Source organism: Typopeltis vanoorti, chromosome 10 (assembly GCF_054136105.1).
Source record: "Typopeltis vanoorti isolate ZY-2024b chromosome 10, IOZ_Tvanoo_1.0, whole genome shotgun sequence".
NCBI classification, from domain to species: Eukaryota; Metazoa; Arthropoda; class Arachnida; order Uropygi; family Thelyphonidae; genus Typopeltis; species Typopeltis vanoorti.
Genome location: NC_143558.1, coordinates 2,623,213 through 2,635,749, shown reverse-complemented (window position 1 = coordinate 2,635,749; position 12,537 = coordinate 2,623,213). Strand labels below are relative to the sequence as shown.

General features: G+C 39.9%; 1 protein-coding gene across 1 annotated transcript in view; it reads right to left on the bottom strand.

Moving 5' to 3' along the window:
- Positions 1-6,267: 6,267 nt before the first annotated feature.
- The window catches only part of LOC150102129 (uncharacterized), a 122,111-nt gene continuing 115,841 nt past the window's right edge, over positions 6,268-12,537 (bottom strand). The window contains exon 3 of the mRNA XM_090399513.1: positions 6,268-8,015. Coding sequence (XP_090255639.1) covers positions 7,065-8,015 — 951 coding nt within the window. The 3' untranslated portion in view covers positions 6,268-7,064. The remainder of the gene's footprint in view (positions 8,016-12,537) is intronic.

The following is a 12,537-nucleotide window of genomic DNA, read 5'->3' as shown; positions in this document are numbered from 1 at the left end:
TACGAATACTTTTTACTTGGATTTTATCCCAACCCGTCCAGTCAGTGGTGGTGGTACGATCATCATAATACCCCTCTCAGAAATTTTTATTTTCTGAGAGGGGTATTATGTTTTGCTGGAAGCCTGTATTGAGAAGAGCCATTAGGCGAGAGTCGTCATCTGGACGTAATCTATTTAACCAGCACATAGATCCAAAATCGGTTTATATTTATATTCAGATCATTATTATTTGCTGTGTCCTCGTATGTACTCGTACAGGACAGCTCTGTATAGAAAAAGAATCGAACTCCTTTTAATCTCCAAATTTTTCTTCCCACTTTGCACTCGCTGTGAAGCCAGACTTCATCCTTGGCAACCGCCGATAGCTGATTCAAGCGTATTAATGATTTCAAAGGCGTTTGAAAAGGAGAGTACGGCACACAACTCTCGTGGTCTCTAGCACTATATCTTATTATCGGAAATAATGCGAATTCTGGGGTCCATTTTCTCGAATTGCTGAGTTACAGGTCCGACTTTCTAGATTCGACAAACTGGGGAATCGGTTGAAGTTGGTCTTATGGATTAGGGTTGAAAACGTGAGCACAGCTGATTTTTTCTCTCTTATACAGCACACTTAGTCGCTTTATTTAAACTCGCTATCTGAAGACGTCGTGGAGTAATTTTTATTTATTAACTAACATATAAAAGAAAATTCAGTAATCTGCAGCTTATTACTAAAGAAATGGCATCTTCCGATCATAAATAAAGTGTGCTTGCTTTTTCATCTGAACTTGTATCTCTAAGATGCAATCAAAGTTTTCCTAATTCTTCTTCTCTCTCTCTCTCTCTCTCTCTCTCTCTAGGTTAATAGCATTTACCTGGTCTTCCATGCTGTGCTGTTCAAAGAATGAGCTTCTGTTGCTCAGCCAGTGACACCAATGCTCCTTAGTTGAAAACCTCCGAGTTAGAATCCTATATGAGATGCAAAGGACTTTCGTAAGGACTTTTCAGCTGAAGGTGAGTACCTAGGTCTCATTCAAAGTGGAAGAATTTTTTTTATTTGGAAAATTTGAGAGAGAGAGAGAGAGAGAGAGAGAGAGAGAGAGAGAGAGAGAGAGAGTCTGTTCACCCGTTTTTGGCCATAAATTTCCGCACAAAAGAATATTTAGATAACACATGTAAAACGATATTTTACGTATGTTAAGTGAACCAGATGAGGTTATTGTGGTCTGTTTCTCTTCTATCACTTTAGTATATTTTATATGTGGCTTTCTCTCCAAACTGAACATCCAAATCATTCCCTTATTGGTTAGGATCTTATATATCAGGGTCTTCTATGGCATTTCTTACCTTATCAATCTACCTACATCTTGGTGTTCCCCTGGGTCTTTTTCTTGCCATCTTGGCATCAAACACCTGTTTTGTTAACCATTCCTTCCCCATTCTGTTTAAGTGACCAAACCCCCTTTTAGATTAGCGCTGCTCACACATCCTAAAGGGTCTTAATGTCACGCTCTTTCGTAATATCCTCATTTTAATGTGATTCTGCCCCTAATGGCATCTGTTTCCTCCCCTACGTTTTCCTAGAATTCTCATATCTTTGCTTCTCAACTCCGTGCTGTTCTCACGCCCACCAGTTAAGCCTGTTTTTAATTTCATATCAAGTTTCGGTTCCTTCATGTAGATGGAAGAATTAAAAGAACTTGCATGTAATCAACTTGTTAGGCTCTTAACAGACTGATCGTATTACTGGAATCATTCCAGCCTTGCAATGTCACACTCACCTTATAATTATCATATAATTAAGAAATAATTAAGAATATGCAGTTCTAACATCAAGATTTTAATGAAGTATTATAATACCATTTTACTGAAGACATTTTGAATGCCTGGAAAGACTGCAGTAGCCAAGTCTGCATGCCACAAAGTCGCTCATCAACGTGGTCGTTTCACCAGTTAACCATCGCAGGGGTTAATGTGAAAATGCTGTCGTCAGAGGCGCAAGGAAAGGCCAAATATTTATGACGTCATCCAATTGTTTTTCCAAGTGGATATTTTATATATATATATATATATTTTTTAACATAATTTTATAATAATCGCAGCGTGCAGAAGTTCCAATGTGATCATTTCGGATGCTGCGCGATGCGTGCTAAAATATCCTCGGTGAGTTAATAGAACAGCAAACGTGGACGAGGGCTGCTTCTGTGACGAGACGACAGGTCACTTGGGCTCCGAAAAGAGCCCGAATAACGAGCGGTAGCGGAAGTGCTTAATGGCAGTGCAACGAGGCCGCATTGCCATTAAACAGTCGCAGGAAGGAGAGTTTTCGCGAGTGTCATCTTACTTGGTCATCTCTCCTCGGTAATGAGCAGACGGAGGCCCAAATTAAAATACGAAACAGCGAGCAGCAGCTGCTAACGGCAGATGGCGGACGCAGATATTCGTGCATTCGCGAAATGAGCCACTCTAACTAGAGGAAAATTTCGCGAGGAACGTTCTCCACTCTTCGTACACTTCAAGTGCCTGCGCTGCACCGAGCAAACTGCTCTCTCTTCGTATGGCTCGCCCTGAAAATCAGTTCATAATTACAAACTAGATAACATCGCGAAACTGTGTCCGGATGCATTCGAAGATCATTCAGCTTGAATTAGTTCTCCCATTCCTGGTCATTAAATGGCTGTCATTTTACTTGGTATCGAATCCGGATTAAATATCGAAAATTTGTTATTCTTATTATTATATAAAACTGGAAAAACGGAAATGATTAGTCAGACTGAATCGAGGAGAGAGAGAGAGAGAGAGAGAGATCCATGTTCTTTTATCCCTAGTTTCACTACTAGTTTGACTGTAAACTGTACTCTTGATTTACAGTCAAACCCCCGACAAACATACAGCGAGAATTATTTTAGTTTCAATCGCTATTTCAGTCTTTATATTTAAAAAAAAAAATATAAAATTAAAATTAAACAACTTTAATTGTTAATGTAAATTTTGTGATATACGTGAACAACTCTGCTCATTAATACATTTATTACACTTAACAAAATGACCAATAATAATTCCAATAATCCAATCCCAAATGTCTTAGGAAAATATGGAGATCTTTGCACGAATGATAATGGTCAGGAACCATTAGACTTCTGTACTTTGACTAATTTTGAAATGATCAATATTTTGTTTTTCAAAAAAGTATAAATAAATATACTTGGAATGGCAGAAGAAAGATCTATAATTGATTATAGATCAATTATAGATCCAATAAAAGAAACACAAATGGCATGCAAATCACTGCTTCAAAAACATACAAAGGAAACGGAAGAAATATACAAAAACAAAAGAAATATGGCTAAAACCATAGTAGTACAGAAAGCTCACCAGTCTGCTTGGGACAGATTTTTTTAATAAACTAGAAGAAGATATACATGGAAGATAAGACATAGCCTACAAAACATTAAGGAAATTAAACAACGAAGAAATAGATACAGCACATCAACATAATACAAGAGAAACAATGGGTAGAACATTATAAGAATTTATGGTGTGAGCAAACATTAATAACAGAAAATAATCATGGAGCAATCAGCACTGATATAAAACGAATAAAATTGGAAGAACTAAACGTAGTAAAAACAGAAAAACAACCGGATTAGATGGCATAAATACAGAGTTTTGGAAATATAGCGAAGAATATTCACATCGCAGATTCTTAAAATGAATAAATAAATGTTGGAGGGAATGTGAGGTTCCATCAGTTTGGTTAAAAGCTAAGGTTAATATCGATATTTAAGAAAGAAGACGATTGTGGAAATTACAGAGGAATAAGTTGATTAAATACAGGTCATAAAATGTACAGTAAAATCCTGAATAAAAGACTGAGAAATATTGCAAATAATCTACTGTCAAAAGCACGAAATGGTTTCAGACATGGAAGATCGTGTATAGACAATATTTATGTGCTAAAACAAATATTGAAAAAAAAAAAAAGACGAGAATTTAATTTAGACTCAAAGGGCCTTTGAATTAGATTACGGGAAATATTATAATAAAATACACAGAGAACTATGGAATATGAAGAAATATGGAACTATGAAGTATAATGAAAAAACAAGGATATCCATTACATTTGGTATAAGATATACAAAGTTTATATAAAGGTACAAAAACAGTTAAAGTTAGGTAATAAATTAGCCGAAGAGATTGAAATAAACGAAATCATGGCATTTAAGGGTCGAGATCATGTTAGATCACAAATAATTAGAGAAAATACAGAACGGATGACACAGTTTAATTATATAGGCTGCAAAACAACATATCTAAAAGATAAAGATGTAGATGAAAAAATAAAAAGAAATTTCAGAAAATCTGTGGAATAATTAAAAGGACACCGAATGAAAAAGGAGACGAGAAACGTAACTAAAATGTTATAAAGTGATGGCCACTTCCACTCTGTTAGATGGTTCAGAAACAGCTAAAAAGACGAAAGTAAAATTCAAGCTGCAGAGATGAGATTTGTAAGAGCAATCAAAGGATGCACAAAAGTGGACCACATAAGAAATGAAGACCATATAAGAAAAGAAATAGATATTTATGACGTAAATGAAAAGAAAGAAAAGGGAGAGATTGAGAAAGAGAGAGAGAATAAGAAGAAGACCAGCCACAAGATGGAAAAACCAGTGAAGCCGCAACAGGCAAATGCTTAATTTTGAAGATTAGTTAGAAAAAGACTAACAAAATTGCTGCATCCAAGATGGGCAAAAATCCTCCGATACGTTTAATGAAAAAACAAAAACTGTTCCGCGTGCTCCACGGCGAACCACCGAAGCATGCCCAGATATTTTGGTAGCGTTAATTAAAAATTCTAACAATAGTGAACCTCAGACGACACCATTCATCACGGGACTGTCCCGTACGTTATGCGGATTCAGAGAACACCAAATCGTTTGCGAAGAACTTCTCCGAGATGCCTCTCTTGCACTCACAGCTCAGTTACTCGTCCTTCTGTTTGAAAGATCTACGTTAGAATCCTATCCAGGACTCGAAGAACCTTTCTGAGGGTTTTTGCAACTGATACGCGTTAGTTCCCTCATCGCGTTTTTCATCTTCATGGGATGGCACGCGACATCCCATGATTTCCGATTCCACCGTTCTCGTCAATTTATGGACTGTTATCGTAGATGAAAAATGTTGGCTGCAAAGGCTGTATATATTTAAATAAATAAAACAATAAATAAATAACACTCGAATGCCTTTTTATTTCCAAAGGTGGAGCTTCTTTAGCCTTAACGTTTTGAAGATGGATAGCAGCTGACCTTTCGGCCATCGCTGAGAGTGAGCTCAAGGCTATCCATGAATCAAGACTTTCACGCAAGAGATCACGGAAAACGAATGCTACGTCCTGTTATTGTAGGCGACTGGAATCAAACATGTCTTTCTTCTGACCGTTTGGTGCTTCCTCCGGAAGCTATTTCCACAGGGCTCACAGATACCTAAGCGTTATCGTTTCGGGATAAAAGAACTTTTCGAGAAGTGAGCATCCTACACTGAACTTACTTCTTGGTAGATCAATAATAATAATAATAATCATAATACGTGGTACTTTCAGTCCCTCATTAGTTTTCTGCCAAGATTGGCTTTCATAACCATACCTTTAGGATAAAGCAGTCTTTATTCCTAAATGTATATTTCTGTGTGTGTTTTGATGGCTTGGTTGCGCGAGGGCTTCTCTCATCTGAGAAGCCCTGATAAAGGTGTATGAAGACAGTCTGTACTTTACTCAGACCATCACACCTGCTGTGATAAAGTAAAACAGCAATAGTTTTAACTACTATTGTAGATGGCGCTACGATGTCGATGATATATAGATAGCGCTCCTACTACTATATCTTTAGTTTCCTAACATAAAAAACGCGAATTGGCCAAAATGAATTCCAGGTGCTTCGAGATTCAAGTGACGAAAGTTCGTCTTTGGAATCTGATGAAGCCGAAATCACCTTCTTGTACAAACATGTTTTTCTTTCTTTTCTAGCGACTTGTGAAGGTGCTTGAAATTATTCGAAACTGAATTTTTCTTTGGCGATTGCTTAAAGATAGTGATTGTGCAAAGCCAAGTTTTTATTGGTTGTTCTTCGATTCAAATGCTGAATTTTATATTCGTGTGCTTTATGTGTGTGTGTGTGTGTGTGTGTGTGTGTGTGTGTGTAGAAGTAAATAAACTAACTAATAACAGCAATAACGAGCAATAACAGCCACAGTGAGTGATGTAAGTCTTGTATGGTCACACCAACCAGCTGTTTAAGGCCTCTTTATTGATTTCGAATATTCTAGATGTGAGATAGAATTACTTTGAACTCGTGAATTCACTGCTAATCCTTCACATTAATAATTACAAGGTAAGGATGCGAGAGGGGGGTTAGAAAGAATGTTCACAATATTAAAATCTACCATTCTGCCTCTTCGCAGTCGTCGTAAGGTTGATTGTGACTGCCATCTAGTGGATTGAATAGAAAGTCCGCTAGGAGAGGGAAATATCTCCATACGGGTGAAGAAATAAACTTGGTTGTGGAGCATATAATGACGCAAGTCTCCTAAAAAGTCACCGAATGGTCCAAATGCACGTGGATTTTCCTCGTGGCAGAAGCAGACGACTTCGGTTACGTCGAGGCAGTTCTGGAAGACAGCGGATGAACTTTGATTTTGATGCAGGAGAGACAAACATGTCGCTGTTTCTGTGGGCAGCTTTCTTCCAAAAATAACTTCATAATTCGGCGACCACTACAGCACTTGGGGCGACAGAAGGAGAGGATAAAAACGGACTTATAACCCCCGACGCTTCAGCGGTCGCATCGGGAGGATGGAGGTAGGTGGTGTGCAGAATGTCCGTGGCGGTCTGCATGCGGTTCGGAGACTGACAGAACCTGATCTGCGAGGCACAACTCGTGTAACCGCCGGTGCTGCGTGGCTGGGGATAATGCCTCCGGATGGTGTCGCTCAGTTTCGGGACGATGTCTTCCAGGATTCGCAGGAAGGCGTAGCGAAACTCGGAGTTCCTGTAGCCGTACACCCACGGATTGATGGCACTGTTGCTAAGGGCGACCACCCCCACGTAAAATGTGGTCCTCCCGGACAGCACGTGGGTATCCTGGAACACGTCCACCAACATGCACACCTGAAACGGAAGCCACATGGCCAGGAACAACCCCACAGTGGCTGCCAGGGTCTGGCCGTACCTGGGTTCGAGGACGCTTCCCCTCGTTTGCTGGCGGAACGAGATCTCCACTGTGAAAATGGCCCGAGCGTGGTAGCGGGCGATGACGTACACGTACGCGTAGCTGGCCACGACCATCAGCGCACAGGGAGCGAAGAGGGCGAAGAACAGGAAGATGCGAACCTGATACAGGACGAGGTCGAACGAACAAAAGGGGGCGCGGGCGTCGTTCGAATAGTAGAACCAGTAGACGATGGGGGTGGTGCTGAGGAGGAGGGAGTAAAGCCAGAACAGGGCGATGTAACGGACCACGGAACGATGGGTGATGATGTTGTTGTACCGGAGAGGAGACGCGAGGGAGGTGTAGCGATCCAAAGCGATCGCCGTCAGACTGAGGATCGACACACCGCACACCAGGATGAGGACGCAGTACGGCAGCAAACACAACACCACACACTCGATCTTCGGTCGGGAGAACTCGAAGTACAATCCGAAAGGAAGAAGCAGTCCCACCGCGAGGTCTGCTGACGCCAGCGACAGGAGGAAGTAATTGCTGGCGTTTCGTAACCTCTTGAATCGACGAATGGCGATCACCAAGAAGGCGTTGCAGCAGATGATCACAGGCGATATGACGAAGATGATTATCACGGCGAGGACCACGTGACCGGGGGAGTCCCAAGGCGTCGAGTGCGATAAGATGCGAACCGGGTCGGTCTCCGATTCGGCCTCTTGAAAGACGTCCTCCGAGAGAAGCTCGTCCGGAAGAAGCACAGAACTGCGGTTCGTGGCCAATCCCATTCTCTTCAGCGGACAGGATGAGCGGCAGAACCTGCTGAACAAAACAAGCACATTACACCCACGGGAATAATAATGATACTAAATAATTTTGTCTTTATAAAGCGAGCATATTATTATAATTATTATTATTATTGCAATAAAAAAAATTAAAATTTTTTTATTGCAATAATAAAATTTTCTTTATTGATTATTTACTTTATTGATTTTTTTCTTTTTCTTTTTCTTTATATATAAAATTTTTCTTTATTGATTATTTACTGTTACTCAGAAACCTGATTTCCGAATTTATTCAGTTTATTTTCGAGTCCACTCAGTTGGCCGAGTGAGCAGCACAGCCGCACTCCGACCAGCAGGCTGTGGGTGTGAATCCCGGAATGGGCTCGGACATCCGGACACAAATAGCATGAAAAAAGTTCCGTGTTTGGTCTGTAGACTTGACAGAACTTCCGGGTAATCTGAAGTGTATTACGAACCAGGGGCGACTCGTGCATAGGCACTAAGGAACTGCAACACCTCCAATTTTTCTCGATATATAAATATATTTATGAATTTATTTACATTTGCTTGTAATATTTTATTTTATCATCAACAATCCTATGCAATTCTCCAATTTTGTATAAAAAATAATAAAAATCCCTCTTGTAGCACTTAGGAGGGGGAAGGATGTTGGCAGCTGCGCATAACCATATGCACGTCATAGTGAGGATTTATAAATAAAGGATTTAAAAATATTTTAAATATAATTTTAAATTTAAAAATATAATAAAGATTTTAAAAATAAAGGATTTAATTTTAATGTCCAAAAATTGTAAATCCATTCCTTTAATTACAATTAAAGGAATGGATTTAATTTTAAGTAATTTTGAATTATATCAAACTGTATAATTTTATCGATAAGAAACAATATTTTTTCATGTTTATTATTTTCTTTAATTAAATTTTTACCATAATTTTGATATTTTATCCAAACACGTATACTTACAATGTGTATGTGTATTTCGAAAGTTGCAGCACCCCCACGATTTCAAGCCACGAGCCGCCACTGTTACGAACAATCAATTTCGGTAAGTTGTGGGCCAATATAATTGTAAAGAATTATAAAACCTTTTAAAAATTTGCTGATGGCATCTGTTGCGCCCCCGTCCAGTGATGACCCCACCATCCTTCCAGAGGTGTGCGTGTGTGTGTGAAGTTCATTGTGGCATCTTTTTATGTGTCAGATGGTTCCGTTTCTTGAGGCACAGGTCTGTTGTACGTACGTTGGCTCGTATCCAACCCTTCAACAAACGTAGCAGCATCGGCGGCACTGCTTTCTTTCCTAATTTGAAGAACGCACTAGTCATACGTCCATCGATCCAGTTGTCAGTGTTAGAGTACATACACCCAAAGGTTAAGCATTTTAGTCTGCCATGGTTACGTCCTTCTGGAAAATTTTAAATTAAAGATTAGTTTTTCTGTCTGACGATGATCAAATAGTTGAAATGAATTCGATGAAGAAAAATTATCTCAATTAACCACCGATAAAATTGATAATCAGAAGACATAAATAGAAAAACGAAGAATTGAAAGATCATTGCAAACTAAACGGATTTTGGGTGGGAATCAACTAAAAAACTAAATCCTTTGCGTGGTTTAGTTCATAACATCCCGCCACTTTTTTTTTTTTAAATTGGTGAGTCCTCGCCGATAATGTCTGTTACTAACAGTTAACAAATGACACTCCTCACGTGGCAAACTACAAAACCCTTTCTAACCATGAAATGGACGCTGCGATAGAACTTACGTCGAACTCGCAATGAATAATGGGATTTGATTAGGTCCCCCCCGGTGTGCGTTCATTGTCCCGCTTATTGGATGCGTGGAAGACACTTGCTTCTTCGTTACCTTACCCGGACCACTCTGGGAGAGAAGGTTTCTCACTGCCAAGAAACTAAGCTTCATACAAACCATCGTCATTAATATCGTCATGACAGCCGAAGTTCATTTAGCCGGCTTCATATGGTGATGGTTGGGGTTTCCCCAGCAGGTAGACCAACCAATCAGAGAACAACACCGGCAATGAAATGTCGAAAAATATATTTGCACGTTAGCTTAGTAATGTGTCGCGAGGTTAGCCTAGTAGCAACGTGCTTCGCAACCCTATGCCTGGGAAGGAGTGTCCTGAGTTCGATTCCCGTCAGTGACGTGAGGAACTGAAGGATCCTCCTCAGCCATAGCTAAGTTAGACGGTCTTGGGCGTGGACAGCAGGGTTTTTTCGGCCAGTTTATCTAAGGTTTTTCATCCCGCAAACTAGCCTTGAGAACTCAACACTACGGACATAGGATACACCGGGGCGGGGCGTAGAGCTCACCACCTTATCGTGTGAACAGCTTGAGGTCCGATGATTAATAAACCCTCGACACCGCGAGGTAAAAGAGGGTAAAAAGAAGATGAGATGAGAGATTCCTAATGTAGGACGATCTCCCATGATGAGCTCTAGAATTCTATGTTGTGTGATAACTACGAAAAATGTACACCAAAAACGCACTGCGGATTAGGAACACAAGCTGGAGGGAAGGATTTTTTGTGATCCTCCGAAGAAACTGATGAGATTGTGATTAGTGACACTGCTCGTCACCATAGCACAACTGAACTTGTGATGAAGCATTCTTAGGGACAGAGCAGAACTATTTTTATTAACTTTCCACTTTGAGATGTTAATAATGAGTAGCAGCTCATGTTTTGTAATGAGATGTTTAACATGAAGGTCTTAATTCAAAATCCATAAAGAATATGCGAAAAAAAAAAGAAAAGAAATCAAACAAAAGAAATATTTAAGGCGCACACAATATTCATTTATGAAGTAGCCTCTACAGCTCAGTCGATATCTACGATGTTCATTGGTTGAAAAGGCTTGGGTTCGAATTCTGTCCTGGACGTGAAGAATGTTTAACTAGGAAATTTTCAATTGAATATGAGTTGGTTGGTCTCACGGGGTTTTCTCCCGTAGACTGGGGGTTTTCATTCCGCACAACAGACGAAGTCTGAAGAACACTCAGGGCCTTCGATGCTTCCGTAAATAAAAAAATGTAACCCGAGCTTGCTATTCCACAACTCATTTTAAGTACTCCCAGTTCTCGAGCGATACAGCATTACAACACTGCGGAAAGTACTTCAGAAATTAAACTGAAAAGATTAACTACATTTCCCAAAATCTAGAGAATAAAGTACTTCTGACAGCGCATGCGTCGCATCTATTAAGCAGTTAGTACAATTTCTAAAAGTTGCCAGAGGTTGGCGAACACCGCAGTGAATGCGGGCGCGACTCAGAGGAGAACAAACCTTTTTTTGAATTTGGCCAAATCGATCTCCGACTGCCACCACCACAGTCTACGATGTGGAGGTAACAGCTGCCGAAGAAAGGGCCGCTGTTTCGCATAATTACACCGCAAACAAAGACATCTGCTTCTCCACAGTCCCCTTCAAGGTTGCTTATCTTTATGTATACCTCCATTGATAACACCGCCGTAGCCTTATCTTTCTCGTAATGAAATTATCTCTGCAGGGAATGCGCCATAAATCTTCGGGAGAGCAGTCAGTCAAGTCAGCGAACCCTCGGTTAATTTTGTTTAAACGTAGCACACTTGATGTACTTTGAAGCGTCTCGAAGGCGTTTCGTAGCAGATCGAAGCGGGCTTCGTTGCAATTAAAATTTCCACGCACAAAAATTATAGACGTTTAAAGTTAGTTATGCTAGAGTTATTGCAGAAATACACAAACTAGCGGCCTTATTTTGGCATCATTGAATTAATAAATATAATATTAATTTATTCTTATGAACTTCAATAAATCATTGCTATTTTCTTGAAAGCGATATACTCTCTTGGATGGATTTTCCATTAAACAGTATTTTGTCTATTCGTTTCCCATAAAGGGATGGATGTTGGTCTCTCCCTGACCGCTTTTCACTGTCCTATTGTGTAATGATGGCAAACTACATAATTCGAATCCAATCTTTGTTTGGAGTGATGTTTGATTTGTCCTCTGCAATCTTAAAAAAAGTTCTGTTTTGGGTAAAAAACCTTTTAAATTATGAATGGCCCGAACACATATCGGCTACTTCATTAGAAACCTTTATGCAAATGCACGTAAACGTCACTTAAGCAGCGTATATGCAAAACACTTGGTCACGTGTTCTGGACAACTGTTTAAGAATGGTCAGCAATCGTCAACAGTGTTGATCACAATGGGAAAAACAGAGGATCGCTCGGAGTCTGGCTGGAGCCACAATTCTGAAAAGGACTAGTTTCTCAAAAGGTGGAATATCCTGGGTGTTTAATCAGTGGAAAAATAACCCGCATTGGTTGTCTAAGAGGGGTTATTGCGGTCCTAAGACAGTCTATTAGGAAAGAGATTGCCGTCACCTGAGAAAGCTTTTATGGACAAACAGAACTTCCCGTGTGCAGCAGTTGACCGAAACCGTTAATGAATGGTCGGAGTTTAATGCATTTAATGATATTGGTCGGGAACATAAAATGTTCTCGACTTATCTCACTGAACAGGGAATCGAATA